Raw genomic sequence first — 19,543 nt, 5'->3', positions numbered from 1 at the left:
CTCTTCTCATTCCAAACCTTTACTAAAACCTGCTCTGTATAGGAAGTGGTTTCAGGACACATCGGTCAGATGAAAATATCCACCCATCAAGAGTTCTCAGAGGGGTACCTGGGTGGCTCAGTCGGTTGAGCATCTGACTCTTGGTTTTGGCTCAGGTCATGATCTTGCAGTTTCATGGGTTCGAGCCCTGCATCGGGCTCTGCACTGGCAGTGTGGAGCCTGCTTGGGATTCTCTCTCTCCCCCTTTGTCTCTGCCCCTCCCCAACTCACACTGTCTCTGTCTCTCGCAAGAGATAAACTTGTATTTATATATAAATAAGCTTAATTTTTTTTAAAGTTCTCAGGGTTAAAAAAAAAAAAAAGTTCTCAAAGTTCACTCACCTTTCTGCCTGCATCCAATCTATTTGAAAGAAAAAAGTCTCAACTGAGGTAAAAAAAAAAAAAAAAAAACTATAAAAGAAATAGTGTTTGTAGTTGGTATGTTGGATGATGAGCACTTGCACACACGTTTATGTACACATATAGCATATGTATATATATGTACACACACACACACACACACACACACTATAAATATATTCTGCCCAAATAAGCAGAAACCCACAAGCTTGAAAACCAAATCTGCTAAATCTGACCCAAACCACAGGTATTAAGCCCTATGGCTACTTCCTGTAAGAAGATGCATTACCTCAGTGACAAAGTCAATTGGGAGTTGCAAGGATAGGTAAATATCACTACAGGCAGCTAGGATTCTGGTTGGTTGTTGTCGTTGTTGTTTTTTTTAATTTAAATGCCAAACTTAACTTATCACTGCAGGATACTGACCATGTTGTATGATTTCTGCACAATACCAAGAATATCCTACACACTAAAAAATACTATATTTACAACTAAAGCAGGAAAACAGAGGCTTGCTTCACAGTGGTTTAATAAGAACAGAGTTGAATATGACATTGTCTGACAGAAGAATGAACAGTTTGCTGAATAAAAGCCCCGAGTCAGGATATATACATAGCAGAAATGGGGCCTCAGGCTTTCAGCACTTGTGCACAATGAAAGAACTCTTAAAAAAAAAAAGTCAATAACAGAGGATACAAATCAAAAAGGCAGCAACAACACCAACATTGAGGAGGTGGGAAAGGGAGCAGAGCCTCTCTCTAGGGGCTGCTCAGCCCCTGGTACAGGCTCAGCAGCTGGAGAGCTGATCTGTCTCAGGGAACTTCAACATTGAGAAGGACTCCAAATCCCATGTCAAAATCCAATCCTAAACTCTCTGATCAGGGTCTTGTCCAACTCCATAATCCTTTTCCCCAAGACCCTATGTGGAAAATTCCAATCCTTCCATGATAAAGAGTCTAAGCAAAGAGTCCCCACTTTTGACATGACACCATTTAACTTGCTCCCATCCCACCACTGGAGAGAGATATCAGGCCCCAGCAAACAAACCACTACCACCCAAATAGAAGCCCAGGAAAGCTGCTTCAGACTCTTAAGATTTGGGACATCCATACCCAGCTGCTATCTCTAGCTCAAATTCTGGAAAGACTGCTGGAGTTCCATGGGAAACAAGTGCAGGCAGTTCAATAACCCTGTGACCAAGCTGGGGAGGGCAGCGACAACTCTTGCCCCTGAGCCCCACTCAACAGCTCAAAGTGCTTAGGAGAAGTCAGAAACTGTGTGGTTTGTTCATGTGCTTCTGCCTTGTTGCAGCACTAAATAGGATGCTGGGGGGGGGGGTTGGGAGGGAGAATGGAAGGAAGAGGGTGGTGATGGCCTTCCCTACCACTGGGAGGTATCTAGAAAATGATCCACTCCCACCCTTTAGGGAGTTACCTGGCAGTGGTGAGTTGTCCCCACCCCTCAAGCCATCAAACCCGCAAAGGAAACCTATAAAGTAGCAAGGGCTTGGGGAGGGAAAACTGCTGGCCTGTACTGACTCACCTGCTGATGACTGAGAACAGGCAGCCAGAGTGGGGATCCACAAAGGAGACGGGGTAGACAACAAAAGTTCCCCTACTGCCCTATGGCTTTCTTCTGACTCTGAAGCAGCCATGATGAGGGACCCAGACAACCCACACACCTTGCTCCACACAACCGACTGCTTAGACTCTAGGAGGATTTACTGCCATGAAAAGCAATAAGGGAGAGAGAGAGAGTAACAAAAGAAACCATTGAGAAAACTGGGAGCAGGCCTAGAGAAAACAAGAACTTCTGGGTCTCCACCACCTCCCCCAAAAGAAAAAGGTTCATGCAGGTAGGAAAGGCAGGGTTTTTCCCTGCTCAGCGTTCCTGGTTAAACCTAAGAGTAAGAAAATCCCCTGGACTTGCAGCATCAGTATGTATCCGAGTGCCCCACCAGCACAAGACCCGCCCCCCCATAAGATTAGCCTTCTGGCATGGGTAAATGCCCAAGGAATTGCCTTCCAGTCCAATCTCCCCACCCGTACCCCAAGTAAAAGGCATCTGCCTGTGGTCTCCCACCTCTCCTCAGAGAAGAGGATCCTAGCAGAGTGCCCAAGGTGTAGTCAGGTACCAAGAAACACAATGCCAGAAAGTCTATCAGGCCAGGGGATGGGCAGCCAACTTCAGATCAAAGAGAGAGAGAGAGAGGCTTAGTGTAAAAATCAATGTCATTTCAGCAGGAAAGTAGAGGGCAAGTGGTGAGAGGGGCTCCTACTGGCGCACCTTCCCGGGGACGTAGTTCCTGTCAATTGCCTCCTCCTGCAGGAACATGTGTAGGCAGCGTTCGTTCTGAGCCAGTGGGTGCCCAGCAATTCTATAAAGAGACCAAGATAGTTATCAGTAGTATCTGGGATCAGAGAGAATTCGCAGAGCAACGGGGGTGTGGACAGGGGAGGAAGGGCAAGATCAGCTCTTCCAGAGGTACAAGCAAGTAGAGGACAGCAACGGGGTACCACTCCAACCCTGATGTTGTACAGGAGAAGGGGGATAGACAGGTGAGGCAGGGGACTATCCCCAAACACATCTAACATGCAGTGCTTTCTCAGGCCCTGAGGTACAGGATCAGGATTCTACTCAAAGCAATGGAGTTTTACTGTCAGTCAGCTTACCACAGAACCAGCATCACATCTTATTACCCATCACAAAAGAGGAGACAGACAAAACACAGAAAGACCATGATGGCAAAAGGAGAAAGAGGAGTCCCCGGGAACTTGGCTTACTTGTTAATAAACTGTTCGAGGCCCTGCCTCCTTTCTTCAATGAAGGACTCCTCAAAGATCCCTTCATCTCCTCGAAAAGGGAGCTGACGCTTCAAGGCTTTCCCAGGCAGTGGTGGTACTACAATCTGCAGGCAGACACAAAATATCAGCCACATGGGAGAGGATGAAGAGGGAACGAGATGGTGAAGCGCTATACACCTCATTTCTTATTAAACTATTAGCCAGGGTCTATCTTATCCTGCAGCCAGCAACTTGCAAGAAGAGAGGCCATAAGAACAGTAAAGATGGCTCAGGTCAAAAACGAACCCAGGGGCACCTGCATGGCTCAGTCGGTTAAGCATCCAACTTTCGCTCAGGTCATGATCTCACCATTCCAATTTCGAGCCCTGTGTCAGGCTCTGTGCTGACAGCTTGGAGCCTGGAGGCTGCCTCGGATTCTGTCTCCTTTTCTCTCTGTCCCTCCCCCACTTGCTCGTGCGAGCGCATGCACACACTCTCTCAAAAAGAAATAAACATTAAATTTTTTTTTTAAATGTTTTATTTATTTCTAGGAGAGAGAGAGAGACAGCGTGAGCAGGGGAGGCTCAGAGAGAGAGGGAGTCACAGACTGAAACAGGCTCCAGGCTCTGAGCCGGCAGTCAGCACAGAGCCCGACGCGGGGCTCGAACCCACAAACCGCGAGATCATGACCTAAGCGAAAGTCAGACGCTTAACCGACTAAGCCACCCAGGCGCCCCTAAACATTAAATTTTTAAAAAATTTTATACACTAGGATCTTATGCCCTCTCAGCCTATGTAGATCTCTTCCTCCAAAGATCCCACACAGGGAATGGGGTCATACCTTACTATCTCGCTCCAGCTCATTTTTTAGCCACTCAAAGTCACTGTAGCGCCGCCGTACACAGGACTCCTTCAGCTTGAAGATAGGTAGGTTTGTCTACAGGGAAGGAAAAATGAGAGAAGAGAGATGGTAACTAATGTTCAGTCTGTAGGGGCCACCTGTCAGAATCACTTAGGTCCCAATGAAGAAACAACTCCTGTGGACCATGCTCCTATAACTCCTTTAAAATACCACCAGGTATGCAGCCCCTCTGGAAAACAGTGTGGAGGTTCCTCAAAGAATTAACAATAGAACCCCCCTATGACCCAGCAATAGCACTGCTAGGAATTTACCCAAGGGATACAGGAGTGCTGATGCATAGGGGCACACGTACCCCAATGTTCATAGCTGCACTCTCAACAATAGCCAAAACATGGAAAGAGCCTACGTGTCCATCAACTGACGAATGGATCAAGATGTGGTTTATCTATACCATGGAATACTACAAGGCAATGAGAAAGGATGAAATGCGGCCATGTGTAGCAACACGCATGGAACTTGAGGGTGTTATGCTGAGCGAAATAAGTCAGGCAGAGAAGGACAGATACCATATGTTTGCACGTATAGGAGGATTAGGAGGAACTTAACAGAGGACCTTAAATTAAGGAGAAAAATAGTTGGGGAGTGGGAGGGAGGCAAACCATGAGAGACTCTTGAATGCTGAGAACAAACTGAGGGCTGATGGGGGCAGGGGAGAAGGTGATGGGCATGGAGGAGGGCACTTGTTGGGATGAGCACTGGGTGTTATATGGAAACCAACTTGACAATAAACTATTTAAAAAAATCAAAAATAAAATAAAATACCACCAGGTAAATACCAATCCTTACCACATCCAGCCTCGTCACAGATGGTAACTAGAAGTCACTTGCTGCTTAGAATTTATCCTATAAATGGACTTGAAGTTGTATGCAAATATGTAGGTACAAGGGTTTTCACTGTACTTTATTTGTAATAATTATACATGTCCATCAATAGGTAATTTGTTAAATTATGCTATGCCTATACAGTAGAATTTCGATACAGCTATGAGAAGAATGTGAAATATATATGTGCCAGTATGAAAATATATTAAGTATCAAAATCAAGTTACAGAACAGTACATATAGCTTACCTCTATTTGGTTTAAAAAAGGACTGTGTATATTTACTCAAGAAAATGAAAATCCTAATTCAAAAAGATATATGAACCCCTTTGTTTACTGCAGCATCATTTACAATAGCCAAGCAACCCAATATGGAAGCAACCCAAGTGTCCATCAAAAGATGAATGGATGTGGGGTGTCTGGGTGGCTCAGTTGGTTGAGCGTGACTCCTGATTTCAGCTCAGGTTGTGATCTCACGGTTTGTGGGTTTGAGCCCTGTGCTGGGCTCTGTGCTGACAGCGTGGAGCCTGCTTAGGATTCTCTGTATCCCTCTCTCTGCTCCTCCCTCATTGCTCTCTCTCTCAAAAATAAATAAGCAGGAAAAAAAAAAAAGATAAGGGGTGCCTGGGTGGCTCAATCATTTAAGCATCTGACTCTTGATTTCCACTCAGGTCGTGATCTCATGGTTTTTGAGTTTGGGCCTTGTGTTGAGCTCCACACAAACAGTGTGGAGTCTGCTTAGGATTTTTTCTCTCCCTCTCTCTCTGCCCCTCCTCCACTCATGCATGCTCTCTCAAAGGAAATAAACTTTAAAAAAAAAGATGGGGGCGCCTGGGTGGCTCAGTCAGTTAAGCACTGGACTCTTGGTTTCAGCTGGGGTCGTGATCTCATGGTTCGCAGGTTCAAGCCCTGCACTGTGCTCCGCACTGGCAGCACTGCTTGTGATTCCCTCCCCTTCTCTCTCTCTCTCTCCCCCCCCACACACACCCTTCCCCTGTTCACACTCTCTCTCTCTCAAAATAAGTAAACTTTAATAAAGCAAAATAAAATAAAATATGAATGGATAAAGATGTGCTACACACACACACACACACACACACACACACACACAGAGTGGAATATTACTCAGCTAGAAAAAAAGATGAGATGGGGCCCCTGGGTGGCTCAGTTGGTTAAGCATCTGGCTTTGGCTCACATCATGATCTCGCGGTTCGTGGGTTCAAGCCCCGTGTCAGGCTCTGTGCTGACGGCTAGCTCAGAGCCTGGAGCCTGTTTCGGATTCTGTGTCTCCCTCTCTCTCTGACCCTCCCCTGCTCATGCTATCTCTCTCTCTCTCAGAAATAAATAAAACATTAAAAAAAAAAAAAAGATGAGATCTTACCATGTGCAACAACATGGGCAGACCTAAAGGGCATTATGCTAAGTGAAATGAGTCAGACAGAGAAAGACAAGTACCATTATGATTTCACCTATATATATAAAATCTAAAAAATATGACAAATAAACAAACAAAAGTAGAAGCAGACCCATAAATGAACAGAATAAACTGTTGGTTGCCAGAGGAGGGGGGGCTAGGTGTATGGGCAAAATGGGTGAATGGGAGTGGGAGATACAGGCTTCCAGTTATGGAATGAGTAAGTCATGGGGATAAGAGCACAGGGAATATAGTCATATACATATAATATACATACCACATATACTTGTGGTAAGCATAGCATAATGTATAAACTTGTGAAATCACTATGTTGAACACCTGAAACTAATGTACCATGTGTGTCAACTATACTTCAATTTAAAAAGGGGTATGTGTATGTGTATGTATTTGTATTTATGAATAAGACATTTATTCAAAACAGTGATTGACCTTGGAGTATAAGACTAAACAACTGGAATGGGTGGGAGGGTCACATTTTTCTCTGAACAATTTGAATTTGTCACATGCATGTATTACATTTTCAATAGAAAAGTGATTTTTTTACTGTTTATTTCTTTTGAGAGAGAGTGAGCGGGGGAGGGGGAGGAGCAGAGAGGGAGGGTAAGAGAGAATCCCAAGCAGGCTCCATGCTGTCAGCACAGAGCCTGACACGGGACTCAACCCATGAACCGTGAGTGAGATCATGACCTGGGCTGAAATCAAGAGTCGAACACCTAACCAACCGAGCCACCCAGGTGCCCCGAAAAGTGAATTTAAGTTCCCTGATAAGAGAATAAGAGAAAAACACCTCCAAGGTATGATTTCCTCAGCTTCTCCTATCCAAATCGTCTCCATTCTACAATTCCAAGCTCAAGTCCCATTTCATCCAGGAAATCTTTCCTGAGCACACCAGCTTAATCTACTGGTCTCCATCTCCTCTGAACTCCTATGACATTTATACTTTAGTGGTGCCTGACACACTATTGTTTTATGCATCATGTTAGTCTTCCTACTTAACTAAACTATAATTTAATTGAAATCAGGAGCTGTGACTACTTCTGCATCTCCCTAAATGCAGACTATGCAAGTTACTCAGTAAATACTCACTTGATTAATAGAGGCCCTATGTGTCTGTTTACCCTCTCCTTGTCTAGAAAGTACAGCAGAAATAGCAATCACATTAAGTTGGCTTACCATAGCTTGCTCCTTCATATAGATCAGCTTATTCCCACATCTTAATCATTGGTAATTTTCCCAAGGCTTTAATGGTAATATGAACTACCAACAAACAAAAAGCTCTGATCCTCACTCCTGTCTACAAGTTCTAAATAGAAAAATAGAAATGGCCAACCACATGTATTAATGCTGACTATATTTCCTACCAGCCAACTTGTATCAGCAGATGGAAATAAAAGGAACTAGTTTCTCTCCTGAACTATGACCTGAAGCTCCACAACTGCCTCAGGGCAGGAAAAGAACATCTCCGAGCTATGCTAGAACTTCACACAGTCTACATGATGAGACTACATCATGCTTTGTAGTCCTCATGTCTGGAAACTGTCTTTCCAGGATCCAGTTCTAAGTATAGGTCATCAAAAGCTAAATAACTAACCAACTTACACTAGTCACAATTCTACCTACGATCGAGGTCCAAGGAATGTCAGTGAGTTGAAGGAGAGTGAGATACAGGTCATGTTTTATTACAACCTATTCTTAAGGAGAATAAATTAAAAAACTGGAAACAATGGTGTCTTTGGAAAAGGTAACTTCTAGAGGGCAAAGGGTGGAAGACTTCGTTTTTACAGTACATCTTTTTTTGTATCTTTTGAATTTTGTACCATGTGCACATTTTAACCATTCCAAAGAAACCATTATAAAGAAAATACTCAGAATCCTGCAAGAACTATGTATGGGCATCAAATCATCACATTGTACACCTTAAACTTACACAATATTATATGTCAATAACATCTCAACAAAGATGGGGAGAAAAATAATCCTGCAAGAAAAAAAGAAGTACTTTGGTATCACGTAGTTCTAGGTCTCCACCAGAATTCATTACACATACTGTGTGATCCCGAAAGAGAAGAACCTTAACAAGTAGGCTTTTACAGAAGGTAACAGAGAGACCAAAGCAGGGGGGGTGGAATGCTGAGTAGATTCTTCCAAAGCATAGTGAAACCATCCACTGCCATTTTGTGGACTTCCTCTTTTGACTCACAAAACTCCTATTCTTCCCCTCCCCCCACAGGATGGTGACAATAATGACCTTTCATCTTCGCACCTAGCCATGTAAGGAAGGGGCTAGTATGTACTAAGACGGTCTCCCAGCTCCAATCTACAGATCATTTGAAGAAGACAGGATTGTGTAGTACAGGATATACAGAGTCTTTGGCTCTGATCGACACAAAGTCACGGGAAAGGAGAGAAAGAAACAAAGTTCAAGTCCACAGGACAACTGACATTTGAAAAGTTCCATACACATTATGAGAAGTCACCAGGACACCTCTCTCCAGACTCCTGATTTCTTGGAAGGGTGGGAGGGGGAAATTCTTTCCTGAGCAAAATAAGAGAACAGCTTCAGAAATATTTAGCTATTATATAAAGAAGAAAGTCAGTGCCATCTGCTTCCACCATACACAATGTTCAATTACCAAAGCACAGTCTCTGAGTCTCATACTCCCTAAAATTCCTACCATGATCAATCACCTAATATAGCAATTAAAAACTAAATGATTTTACCAACTTCTCCCCTACAGAGTTGAATTAAAATATTAAAAGTCTAGCTAGCCATACAAATTAATATAAACAATACAAATTAACTCAAAATCCACACAACTAGGAACTGCCATCAAACCTATCATCACTGTACAATTAGAAATTGTGAAAAGGTCAGATGAAAAGCTTGGTGGGTAAAAAAAAATTTGTGCACTACAGTTTTGCAACTAAGCATTCCCAAAGAGGCTGAAGGGTAATGCAAAGAGTATGATGAGCTTTGGAGTCAGACAGATCTGGGTTCAAATATCAGCCTTGCCACTTATTAGCTATGTGTACTTGGGCAAGTTACTTAAATTGCATTTCTCCTCAGCTTCCTATCTGTATAATGTTGTTGTTGTAAGGATTTAGAAACTAAACCCTAATTCAGTGCCTGGCACATAGTAGGCACTAAATGAACAGTCTCTGTTGCTATTAGAATGCCTTAAAAAGAGAGCTGTTTCATTCATAATCCCTAAGGCTCTTGGGTAATGGATAGAAACGTTGCCTCTAAAACCCCACAGCAGAGAATCCTCACACTGAACAAGTTATGCCCAGGCTGGCTTCTTCAGGTAATTAAGTTCTTTATCACTAACAGTTCCCAACTTTATATCATATTTTGAGGGATCTAACTTCCATTCCTCCCCAAAAAGGTGTTTCTTATATAAACGAGGTTTTCTCAATTTTTGCTTCGATTTTCTTTCTTCAGTTTGGACTTTGCCAAACTTGGAATGTGGAGATCGCCATTTCTCAATTAAATTTCAAAGCCCAGGTAGGAGACACTCTCTCTCATTCAATTCATTCACTCAGTCAAAAATGAAAGCACATACACTCTTTTATAGGTCTTCAGATGCTGTTTGAGCACCATGCTGTCCATAGAGAATATTCTGGCCCTCTAGTCTGAGAAAAAAAACATAAGGAAAATTAGAAAATGGTTCCCTAACTTTTCTGCCTGTAACCACTTCAGCTGGGCTAAAGAACCTGCAAACCACTACTTTATCTGCACATTCCATCCTTGCAATGTGGACTAAGAACTAGAGAATAAAGTCCTCTGTAGTGCACATTGGAAGAAGCCACTCCTGGGGCAGTCCTGAAATATCATACATTAAAGTAACTGCAGACAACAGTTACTTAATCCAAAAAGTTAATCTAGAACAGAAAGGGCAAATGGTCATTTGTATACAGAGAGCCCAAATGGGAGCCAATACTTCAAATCTAAAGGAGCAGCACAGAATGCTTTGAGTACCGATTGACAATCCACCAATCCCAGTGCAAGGCCAGGTTTCACCATGAGACACAGCAGGTGGTAGCTGAAAAAACTCAAACAGAAAACATTTCTCTCCTTCAGATGCTAATTCTATACAAGTCTGGGAAGCACACGGCGTCAATTACTTCTGCTCTACCAAGCCCACTGTCTCCCTTTCCTGGGGTCTCCCTTCCTTTTAAAGCAGGCTTTGCTTAACTCTTATCATCCCAGGGAGACTTCTTGAGGAAGAGATCGGGGTTTCCTGCCCTCCCTCTTCGGACTGACTTCCCACAACCTAGTTTACTTATGGGACCCAGCGATATATCACCTTGGCTTTCCATCCCCCAGCCCTCTGCCACTCTTCCTTCCCTTCTTCTGTCGCTACACTCGGGGTTCGTATTCCCTTGAATTCCTCACTCTAATCTTCTCCATCCTCCCCACCCTATCCAGCCAGGCTTCACTTCTTGCTCATAGGTACTTATTTTCCCTCACCCAAGTCCGATGTCCCCCTCTGGACTTTTCTGTATCCTAGGGCCATAACCGAGTCTGGAGACCTCTCTCCAGACCCATGAAACCCCCAACCTCCAAATGACCCCTTTCAGCGCCTTCTGGCAGCCCCACCCGCCCACCCCGCCCAGCCGCCCGGTCCTCCCTCAGCTGTCTCCCTCACCCTGTGACTCACCCGCATGCGAACCTCATAGGTGGTGAAGCGCGCGCGGCCCACGCCCACCGTCTGTGGATTAAAGATGTCGATCTCCAGGAAGTTACTTGGCGGCCCGTAAGCGTCGGTCAGGTCCTGCGGCTTCGAGTTAAGGCGCCGAGTGTCAGCCACTGCCGTGTCCGACATGTTTCCGAAGGAGAGACCGGGACCGGGTAAGGGGGTGGGGGACAGAGGCGGGAGGCAGGAACGCGCACAGCCCCTCCCGCTTGCAAAATAACCAGCCAACCCACAGACAGCGGCGCCGCGCACGCGCGCCCACGCACGCACGCACGCACGCGCACGTTGCCTTGGCCCCGGGCCCGGCACCCTGAATACTGGCCGTGCTGAGGGCTGTGAGCCCCGTGCTTTGGAGGCCTCATTCAGGCTTCCGGGCGGTGTTTGTGGCCGCCCCGGAACCGGCATCTCGGATACGCAGCGCCCGATATCCTGGGAAGCATTACAGGCGGGATCCGCCAATCGCTGCTCCTCAACCCAAGAAATTGTCTTCTACCCAGTATCTATCGGGCAGCGCGCACTGCATCGCAAACTGGGACCTTGCAGTGATAGGCCAAAGCCCTGTGACCTGAATAAGTCAGGGTTTTGCGCGAAAATAGAAGGGTGTTCTCCAGAGGGTGGGGTTCCAACAATAACACTAAGAACTTAAAACGCAGCCCTGCCACTTGTGCCACTGACGGTTTCGATTCATTCTAGCTGCAGTGGAGCACTCGGCAGAATGGTGCCAGGGCAGCAGCGGGGATGGGGTAAACATGATTGCTCATTCTCACTGTCCAGGAAAATCGGGGCATAGCTTCGTCCTCCACGTGTTACCACAGAAAGCTAAGCCCAGGTGTACTCAGATAGTATGTTTCTCAGCAAATTGAAGGCACTTATTTCATACGTTCTGTCTCTACTCTGCACAACTCCATACTTGGCACTGCTCCGAGGTTGCTTGCAGCCCATAATGGAGAATGAATACGTGTCTAGATGAGAAAATGTCTATAGACATGTTGATATTTTTAGACATTGATATTCATACGACTAATTTATAGATGGTGCACATGAAGGGGTGGTGCCCCACATTAAGAGTGGTGATTTTAGGTCATCCTTTCTCCTCCCTGCACCTGCCTCTTCTGCCCTTTCCCATACCACTGATGCCTGAAATCCTTTCACAGTTAAGTTATTTAATTCAATTTAACCGGCATCTACTAAGTAACTACTTATGTGTCAGGCACCATGCTAAACATTAAAGACCTAGAGTTGAATAAGAGAGCCCCTGCCCTCAAAGAGTTAACATTCTAGAAAGGGAGACAAGAAAATAAAAGTAATGACGAATACAAAATAAGTGAATGTTCAAAGCAGCACATGGGACGTGAATAAATGGAGGAATTAGGGAAGGCCTCCTGGAGGAAGAAACATCTGAGTTTGACAGACATGAAAAGACATAAAGACAAATAGGAATGGAAGTGGGGAAAGGCAATTTCTTGCAGAGGGAATAGCATATGCAAAGTCATCCGGATAAGAAACAGCATATTTTTAGGCAATTGTCACCAATTCAGATCCCATAAAGGAAGTGCTTAGAGAGGTAGGCTGGCTGGGGACAGGCAATGAGGGTGATCCTTTATGAAGCAAAGGATCGCTCGCTTTACAAAGTAAGTGATAGGGAGCCACTGAAGGATTTTCAACAGGAAAAAAAGACACGATTATATTTGTGGTTTAAGAAGGATTATTTTTTAGGCAACATGGAAGATGTATTTGAATTCAATGAGACCGATGATGAGAGTATTGACAATTAGACTTGGAACCAGGTGGTGATGGTGGGAACGGAGAGAGGGAAAGAGATAGGACTGAGATTGGGGAAATAGGTAAAACGTGTACCTGATGAAATATGGTGGTAGTATAGTATAGGGGTTAAGTGTGTGAGCTATGGACTTTAAACTGCCTGGGTTTAAATCCCTGATTCCTAGCTGTATAGCCTTGAGGAAGTTATCCAGTTTTCCTCACCTGTGAATGGAAATTATAAGACTAAAAGCCACCTCCGGGGCTTTCAGGAGAATTAAATGAAACAAAATATGTGTGAATAGTAAGTATTCAGTAACTATTAGCTATTATTACTATTCACAGGGAGAGGGAATAAATTGAAAATAACTCCGATTTAGGTAACGAGATGGATGTTGGCACCACCAATCAAAATTGGAATTAGAGAAAGAAGAGTAAGTTTGGGAGGGAAGAACATAAGTTCAGACTAGGAAATCTGGGATGTCTACTGAACATCCAGGTGGAGATGTCCAGCTAGAAATACTGGCCTAAACTCAAGGGTGTGATCAGGGTTAGAGATAGAGATTTGCGAGATATTAGCATACAGTGCAGAAAGAAAAATGTGAAGAGGCAAGGACGGGAAGTTTAAAAATTGGTGAAAGCAGGCAATGTTGATGAGAGTATAAATCCTTGCAATTTTTTCTGGGAGGCAAATTGGCACTATTTATTAAAAAAAACTTTGACCTCAATAAACTTGTAATACTGGTTTGTCTCCGGAGAATAGGAATCAGGGATGGCAGGGAGACTTGGTTTTTCATTTTCATTGCATTTATGTTTTAAGTACTTTTGTATTAAAAAACTTTTTTAAAGTTTTATTTTGAGAGAGAGACAGCATGAGTGGGGTATGGGCAGAGAGAGAGAGGGAGAGACAGAATCTCAAGCAGGCTACAAGCTGCCAGCACAAAGCCTGATGTGGGGCTCAAACCCGTGAAGTCATGAGATCATGACCCAAGCCGAAACCTAGAGTCAGACGCTTAACTGACTGAGCTACCCAGGCATCCCTGTATTAAAAAAAAAAAATTGGGGGGATGCCCGGGTAGCGCAGTCAGGTAAGTGTCCGACTCCTGATCTCAGCTGGGTCATGATCTCGCAATTCGTGATTTCGAGACGCACATCAGGTTCTGCACTTATGGCATGCAGCCTGCTTGGGATACGGTCTCTCCTTCTTTCTGCCCCTCCCCTGCTTTTGCTGTCTCTCTCTCAAAATGAATAAGTAAACTTAAAATTTTTTTGAAGTTTTAATGTTATTTACTGAAATTGTTGACTCAGAAATTTCACTTCCAATAATTTATCCTGAGAAAATAATCAGTCACATAAAGATATCAGCGCACGGAGCTTGTCTTTAAGAGTACATAATTATTCATTTTATGCAATGAAATGTTTTTGTAGCCATTTTTTTCTAACTTGAAAATTTGTTTATATGGCAAGTCTCAAATAGTAGTGGGTCCGATAATTTACAGACTTCATATCTCAGTCACTTCCATGAAAAAACACAGTCTTTTGTGTAAATGGCCAAATTCAGTGTTTCTTATGTCCACTTATAATTTCTCTTCTTTAAGTTTTTTCTTTATTTATTTAAGTAATCTCTACACCCAGCGTGGGGCTCGAACTCATGGCCCTAAGATCAAGAGTTGCATGCTCTTCGGACTGACCCAGTCAGGCTCCCCTCTTTTGTATCCACTTAAAACAATGTTCTATAATCACTGAGATGGAATGATGCCCACGAAAAAACAAAGAAGAAAAAACCTGGTAGATCATATCACAATGTGATGCCATTTGTATTAGTGGATTGGAGATATATATACTAATTTTTAACAACTGGAAGGATATAAATCAAAACCTTAATAGTGATTACTTCTGTGTGGTGCAGTTTCCATTGGAATATATGTTTTTATTTATAATTTCTTTTTAAATTTTTTAACATTTAATTTTTTTCTTTCTTTTTTTTATAACAGTATATTGTCAAGTTGGTTTCCATATAACACCCAGTGCTCAGCCCAACAAGTGCCCTCCTCTGTGCCCATCACCCCCCTTCCCCTCTCCCCCAACCCCATCTGCCCTCAGTTTGTTCTCAGCATTCAAGAGTCTCTCATGGTTTGCATCCCTCCCTCTCCCCAACTATTTTTCCCCTTCTTCTCCCCCATTGTCCTCTGTTAAATTCCTCCTAATCCACCTATACGTGCAAACATATGGTATATGTTCTTCTCTGCCTGACTTATTTCGCTCAGCATAACACCCTCAAGGTCCATGTTGCGACACATGGCCAGATTTCATTCTTTCTCATTGCCATGTAGTATTCCATGGTATAGATACACCACATCTTCTTGATCCATTTGTCTGTTGATGGACACTTAGGCTCTTTCCATGTTTTGGCTATTGTTGAGTGCTACTATGAACATTGGGGTATATGTGCCCCTATGCATCAGCACTCCTGTATCCCTTGGGTAAATTCCTAGCATAGGGTCATAGGGGAGTTCTATTGTTAATTTTTTGAGGAACCTCCACACTGTTTCCAGAGGGGCTGCACCAGTTTACATTCCCACCAACAGGGTAGAAGGGTGTCCGTTTCTCCACATCCTCGCCAGCATCTAGAGTCCTCTGATTTGCTCATTTTAGCCAATCTGACTGGCGTGAGGTGGTATCTCAGTGTGGTTTTGATTTGTATTTCCCCAGGGGCGCCTGGGTGGCTTAGTCGGTTAAGCGTCCGACTTTCGCTTAGGTCATGATCTCATGGTTCGTGGGTTCGAGCCCCGCGTCGGGCTCTGTGCTCAATGCCAGCTCAGAGCCTGGAGCCTGTTTCAGTCTGTGACTCCCTCTCTTGCTGACCCTCCCCTGCTCACGCTGTCTCTCTCTCTCTCTCTCTATCTCCTAGAAATAAATAAAACATTAAAAAAAAAAGAATGATTTGTATTTCCCTGATGATGCGGGACGCTGAGCATCGTTTCATGTGTCTGCTGGCCATCTGGATGTCCTCTTTGGAGAAGTGTCTGCTCACATCTGCCCATTTCTTCACTGGATTATTTGTTTTTTGGGTATGGAGTTTGGTGACTTCCTTATAGATTTTGGATACTAGCCCTTTATCTGATATGTCATTTGCAAATATCTTTTCTCATTCCATCAGTTACCAATTAGTTTTATGGATTGTTTCCTTGCCGTGCAGAAGCTTTTTATCTTGATGAGGTCCCAATAGTTCATTTTTGCTCTTGATTCCCTTGCCTTTCGGGATGTGTCAAGTAAGAAATTGCTGCGGTTGAGGTCGAGGAGGTTGTTTCCTGCTTTCTCCTCTAGGGATTTGATGGTTTCCTGTCTCACATTCAGGTCCTTTATCCATTTTGAGGGTTTTTAAATTATTTTTTATAGTTTTAATTTATTTTTGAGACAGAGAGAGACAGAGCATGAGCAGGGGAGGGGCAGAGAGAGAGGGAGACACAGCATCTGAAACAGGCTCCAGGCTCTGAGCTGCCAGCACAGAACCCGATGCAGGGCTCCAACCCACAAACCACGAGATCGTGACCTGAGCCGAAGTTGGACGCTTAACCGAGTGAGCCATCCAAGCGCCCCCATTTTGAGTTTATTTTTGTGTATGGTGTGAGAAAATGATCTAGTTTCATTCTTCTGCATGTTGCTGTCCAGTTCTCCCAGCACCATCTGTTAAAGAGGCTGTCTTTTTTCCATTGGGTACTCTTTCCCGCTTTGTCAAAGATTAGTTGGCCGTACATTTGTGGGTCCAATTCTGAGTTCTCTATTGTATTCCATTGGTCTATGTGTCTGTTTTTGTGCCAATACCATACTGTCTTGATGACGACAGCTTTGTAATAGAGGCTAAAGTCTGGGATGGTGATATCTCCCGTTTTGGTTTTCTTCTTCAATATTACTTTGGCTATTCGGGGTCTTTTGTGGTTCCATACAAATTTTAGGATATTTTTTTCTAGCTTTGAGAAGAATGCTGGTGCAATTTTGATTGGATTGCATTGAATGTGTAGATTGCTTTGGGTAGTATTGACATTTTAACAATATTTATTCTTCTGATCCATGAGCATGGAATGTTTTTCCATTTCTTTCTGTCTTCTTCAATTTCCTTGATCAGTTTTCTATAGTTTTCATCATACAGATGTCTTATATCTTTGGTTAGGTTTATTCCTAGGTATTTAATGTTTTTTTGTGCAATTGTGAACGGGATCAGTTTCTTGATTTCTCTTTCTGTTGCTTCATTGTTGGTGTATCAAAATGCAACCGATTTCTGTATGCTGATTTTTTACCCGGCAACTTTGCTGAATTCTTGGATCAGTTCTAGTAGGCTTCTCGTGGAGTCTGTCTGGTTTTCTGTGTAGAGTATCATGTCGTCTGCGAAAAGTGAAATTTTGACTTCTTCTTTGCCAATTGTGATGTCTCTGATTTCCTTTTGTTGTCTGATGGCTGATGCTAGGACTTCCAGCACTATGTTAAACTACAGCGGTGAGAGTGGACATCCCTGTCGTGTTCCTGATCTCAGGGGGAAAGCTCTCAGTTTTTCCCCGTTGAGGATGATGTTAGCTGAGGGCTTCTCATAGATGGCTTTTATGATGTTTATGTCAGTTCCTTCTATCCCAACTTTCTCGAGGGTCTTTATTAAGAAGGGATGCTGTATTTTGTCAAATGCTTTTTCTGCATCTATCAACAGGATCATATGGTGTTTATCTTTTCTTTTCTTAATGTGATATATCACAATGATTGATTTGCGAAAATTGAGCCAGCCCTGTAGCCTAGGAATGAATCCCACTTGATCATGGTGGATAATTCTTTTTATGTGCTGTTGGATTCGTTTTGCAAGTATCTTGTTGAGGATTTTTGCATCTGTATTCATCAATATTGGCCTGTAGTTCTCCTTTTTTGCTGGGTCTCTGTCTGGCTTGGGAATCAAAGTGATGCTGGCTTCGTAGAATGAGTCCAGAAGTTTTCCTTCAATTTCTATTTTTTGGAATAGCTTGAGAAGAATTGGTATTAATTCTGTTTTAAATGTCTGGTAGAATTCCCCAGGGAAACCATCAGGTCCAGGACACTTATTTGTTGGGAGATTTTTGATAACTGATTCGATTTCTTCACTAGTTATGGGTCTGTTCAGAATGTCTATCTCTTCCCGTGTGAATTTTGGTAGTGAGTGTGTGTTTAGGAATTTGTTCATTTCTTCTAAGTTGTCCAGTTTGTTGGCATATACTTTTTCATAGTATTCCCTGATAATTCCTTGTTTTTCCAAGTGATTGGCTGTAATAAGTCCAGTTTCATTCATGATTTTGTCTATTTGGGTGCTCTCATTTCTTTTTGCGAAGCCTGGCTAGAGGTTTGTCAATTTTGTTTATTTGTTCAAAAAACCAACTCTTGCTTTCCTTGATCTGTTCAACTGTGGTTTTTTTTATTCTATATTGTTTATTTCTGCCCTGATTTTTATTATTTCTCTTCTCCTACTGGGTGTGGGGTGCTCTTGTTGCTCTCCTTCTAGTTCCTTTAGGTGCGGGGCTAGATTTGGTACTTACACTTGTTCTAATTTCTTAAAATAGGCCTGGAGTGCAATGTACTTTCCTCTTAGGACTGCCTTTGCCGCATCCCATAAAGTTTGAATTGTTGTATTTTCATTTTCATTTGTTTCCATATATTTTTTTAAATTTCTTCTCTAACTGCCTGATTGGCCCATTCGTTCTTTAGTAGGGTGTTCTTTAACCTCCATGTTTTTGGAGGTTTTCCAGACTTCTTCCTGTGGTTAATTTCAAGTTTCATAGCATTGTGATCTGAAAATGTACATGGTATGATTGCAATTCTTTATATTTTTTGAGGGTTGCTTTATGTCCCGGTATGTGATCTATCTTGGAGAATGTGCCATGCGCACTTGAGAAGAAAATGAATTCCATGGCCTCAGGATGTAGAGTTCTAAATATATCTGTTAAGTCCATCTGGTCCAATGTGTCATTCAAGTCCATTGTTTCTTTAGTGATTTTCTGTCTAGTTGATCTGTCCATTGCTGGTAGTGGAGTATTAAAGTCCCCTGCTATTAGCACATTCTTATCTATCAGATTGTTTCTGTTTGTGATTGTTTCATGTATTTGGGTGTCTCCGTATTCAGTGAGTAGACATTTATAATTGTTAGCTCTTCCTGATGGATAGACCCTGTAATTATTATATAATGCCCTTCTTCATCCCTTGTTACTGCCTTTATTTTAAGTCCAGCTTGTCTGATATAAGTATAGCTAATCCAGCTTTCTTTTGACTTCCAGTAGCATGATAGATATTTCTCTATCCCCTTTCTTTTTTTTTTTTTACAAATAGTTTATTGTCAAATTAGTTTCCACATAACACTCAGTGCTCATCCCCACAAGTGTCCTCCTCCATGCCCATCCCCCCCTCCCCCCCACATCCATCAGTCCTCAGTTTTTGTCAGCATTCAAGAGTCTCTCATGGTTTGCCTCTCTCCCTTTCCCCCACCATTTCCGCCCTTCTTCTCCCCCTTGTTCCTCCGTCAAGTTCCTCCTAATCCTCCTATACGTGCAAACATAGGATATTTGTCCTTCTCTGCCTGACTTATTTCGCTCAGCATAACACCCTCAAGGTCCATCCATGTTGCTACACATGGCCAGATTTCATTGTTTCTCATTGCCATGTAGTATTCCATGGTATAGATAAACCACATCTTCTTGATCCATTCATCTGTTGATGGACAC

The 19,543-nt window shown here is 43.1% G+C and overlaps 1 protein-coding gene and 1 long non-coding RNA gene across 3 annotated transcripts in view; one reads left to right on the top strand and one right to left on the bottom strand.

Annotated features, from left to right (window-relative positions):
- Nucleotides 1-750: 750 nt before the first annotated feature.
- SNX12 (sorting nexin 12) lies at nt 751-11,277 on the bottom strand. Of its 2 annotated transcripts, XM_039253355.1 has the most exons (5): nt 11,022-11,277; nt 4,024-4,119; nt 3,183-3,307; nt 2,686-2,776; nt 751-2,122 (listed from the first exon to the last, which is right to left on the bottom strand). In XM_039253355.1, exons 1-5 carry the CDS (start codon nt 11,184-11,186, stop codon nt 2,120-2,122), a joined length of 480 nt encoding a protein of 159 aa, XP_039109286.1. In that variant the 5' UTR covers nt 11,187-11,277; the 3' UTR covers nt 751-2,119. The 2 variants fall into 2 exon arrangements, with proteins under 2 accessions (XP_039109286.1, XP_039109285.1); XM_039253354.1 differs by having other exon boundaries at nt 751-2,776; nt 11,022-11,275.
- The window catches only part of LOC120246052, a 23,485-nt gene continuing 15,044 nt past the window's right edge, over nt 11,103-19,543 (top strand). The window contains exon 1 of the long non-coding RNA XR_005531955.1: nt 11,103-11,212. This is a non-coding gene — a long non-coding RNA (uncharacterized LOC120246052). The remainder of the gene's footprint in view (nt 11,213-19,543) is intronic.

This window comes from Hyaena hyaena, unplaced genomic scaffold (genome assembly GCF_003009895.1).
Source record: "Hyaena hyaena isolate Hyena2069 unplaced genomic scaffold, ASM300989v1 scaffold_451, whole genome shotgun sequence".
Lineage (NCBI taxonomy): Eukaryota > Metazoa > Chordata > Mammalia > Carnivora > Hyaenidae > Hyaena > Hyaena hyaena.
This window is presented reverse-complemented; position numbering and strand designations above follow the sequence as displayed.

Bases quoted from the DNA above. Each gene is read 5' to 3' on its own strand.
- SNX12 (XM_039253354.1), bottom strand. From the start codon at position 11,186: ATGTCGGACACGGCAGTGGCTGACACTCGGCGCCTTAACTCGAAGCCG. The intron at 4,120-11,021 runs GTGAGTCACAGG...CCTTCCCTGTAG, and splicing joins CCTATGAGGTTCGCATGCGG to ACAAACCTACCTATCTTCAA. The intron at 3,308-4,023 runs GTATGACCCCAT...GTCTGCCTGCAG, and splicing joins AGCTGGAGCGAGATAGTAAG to ATTGTAGTACCACCACTGCC.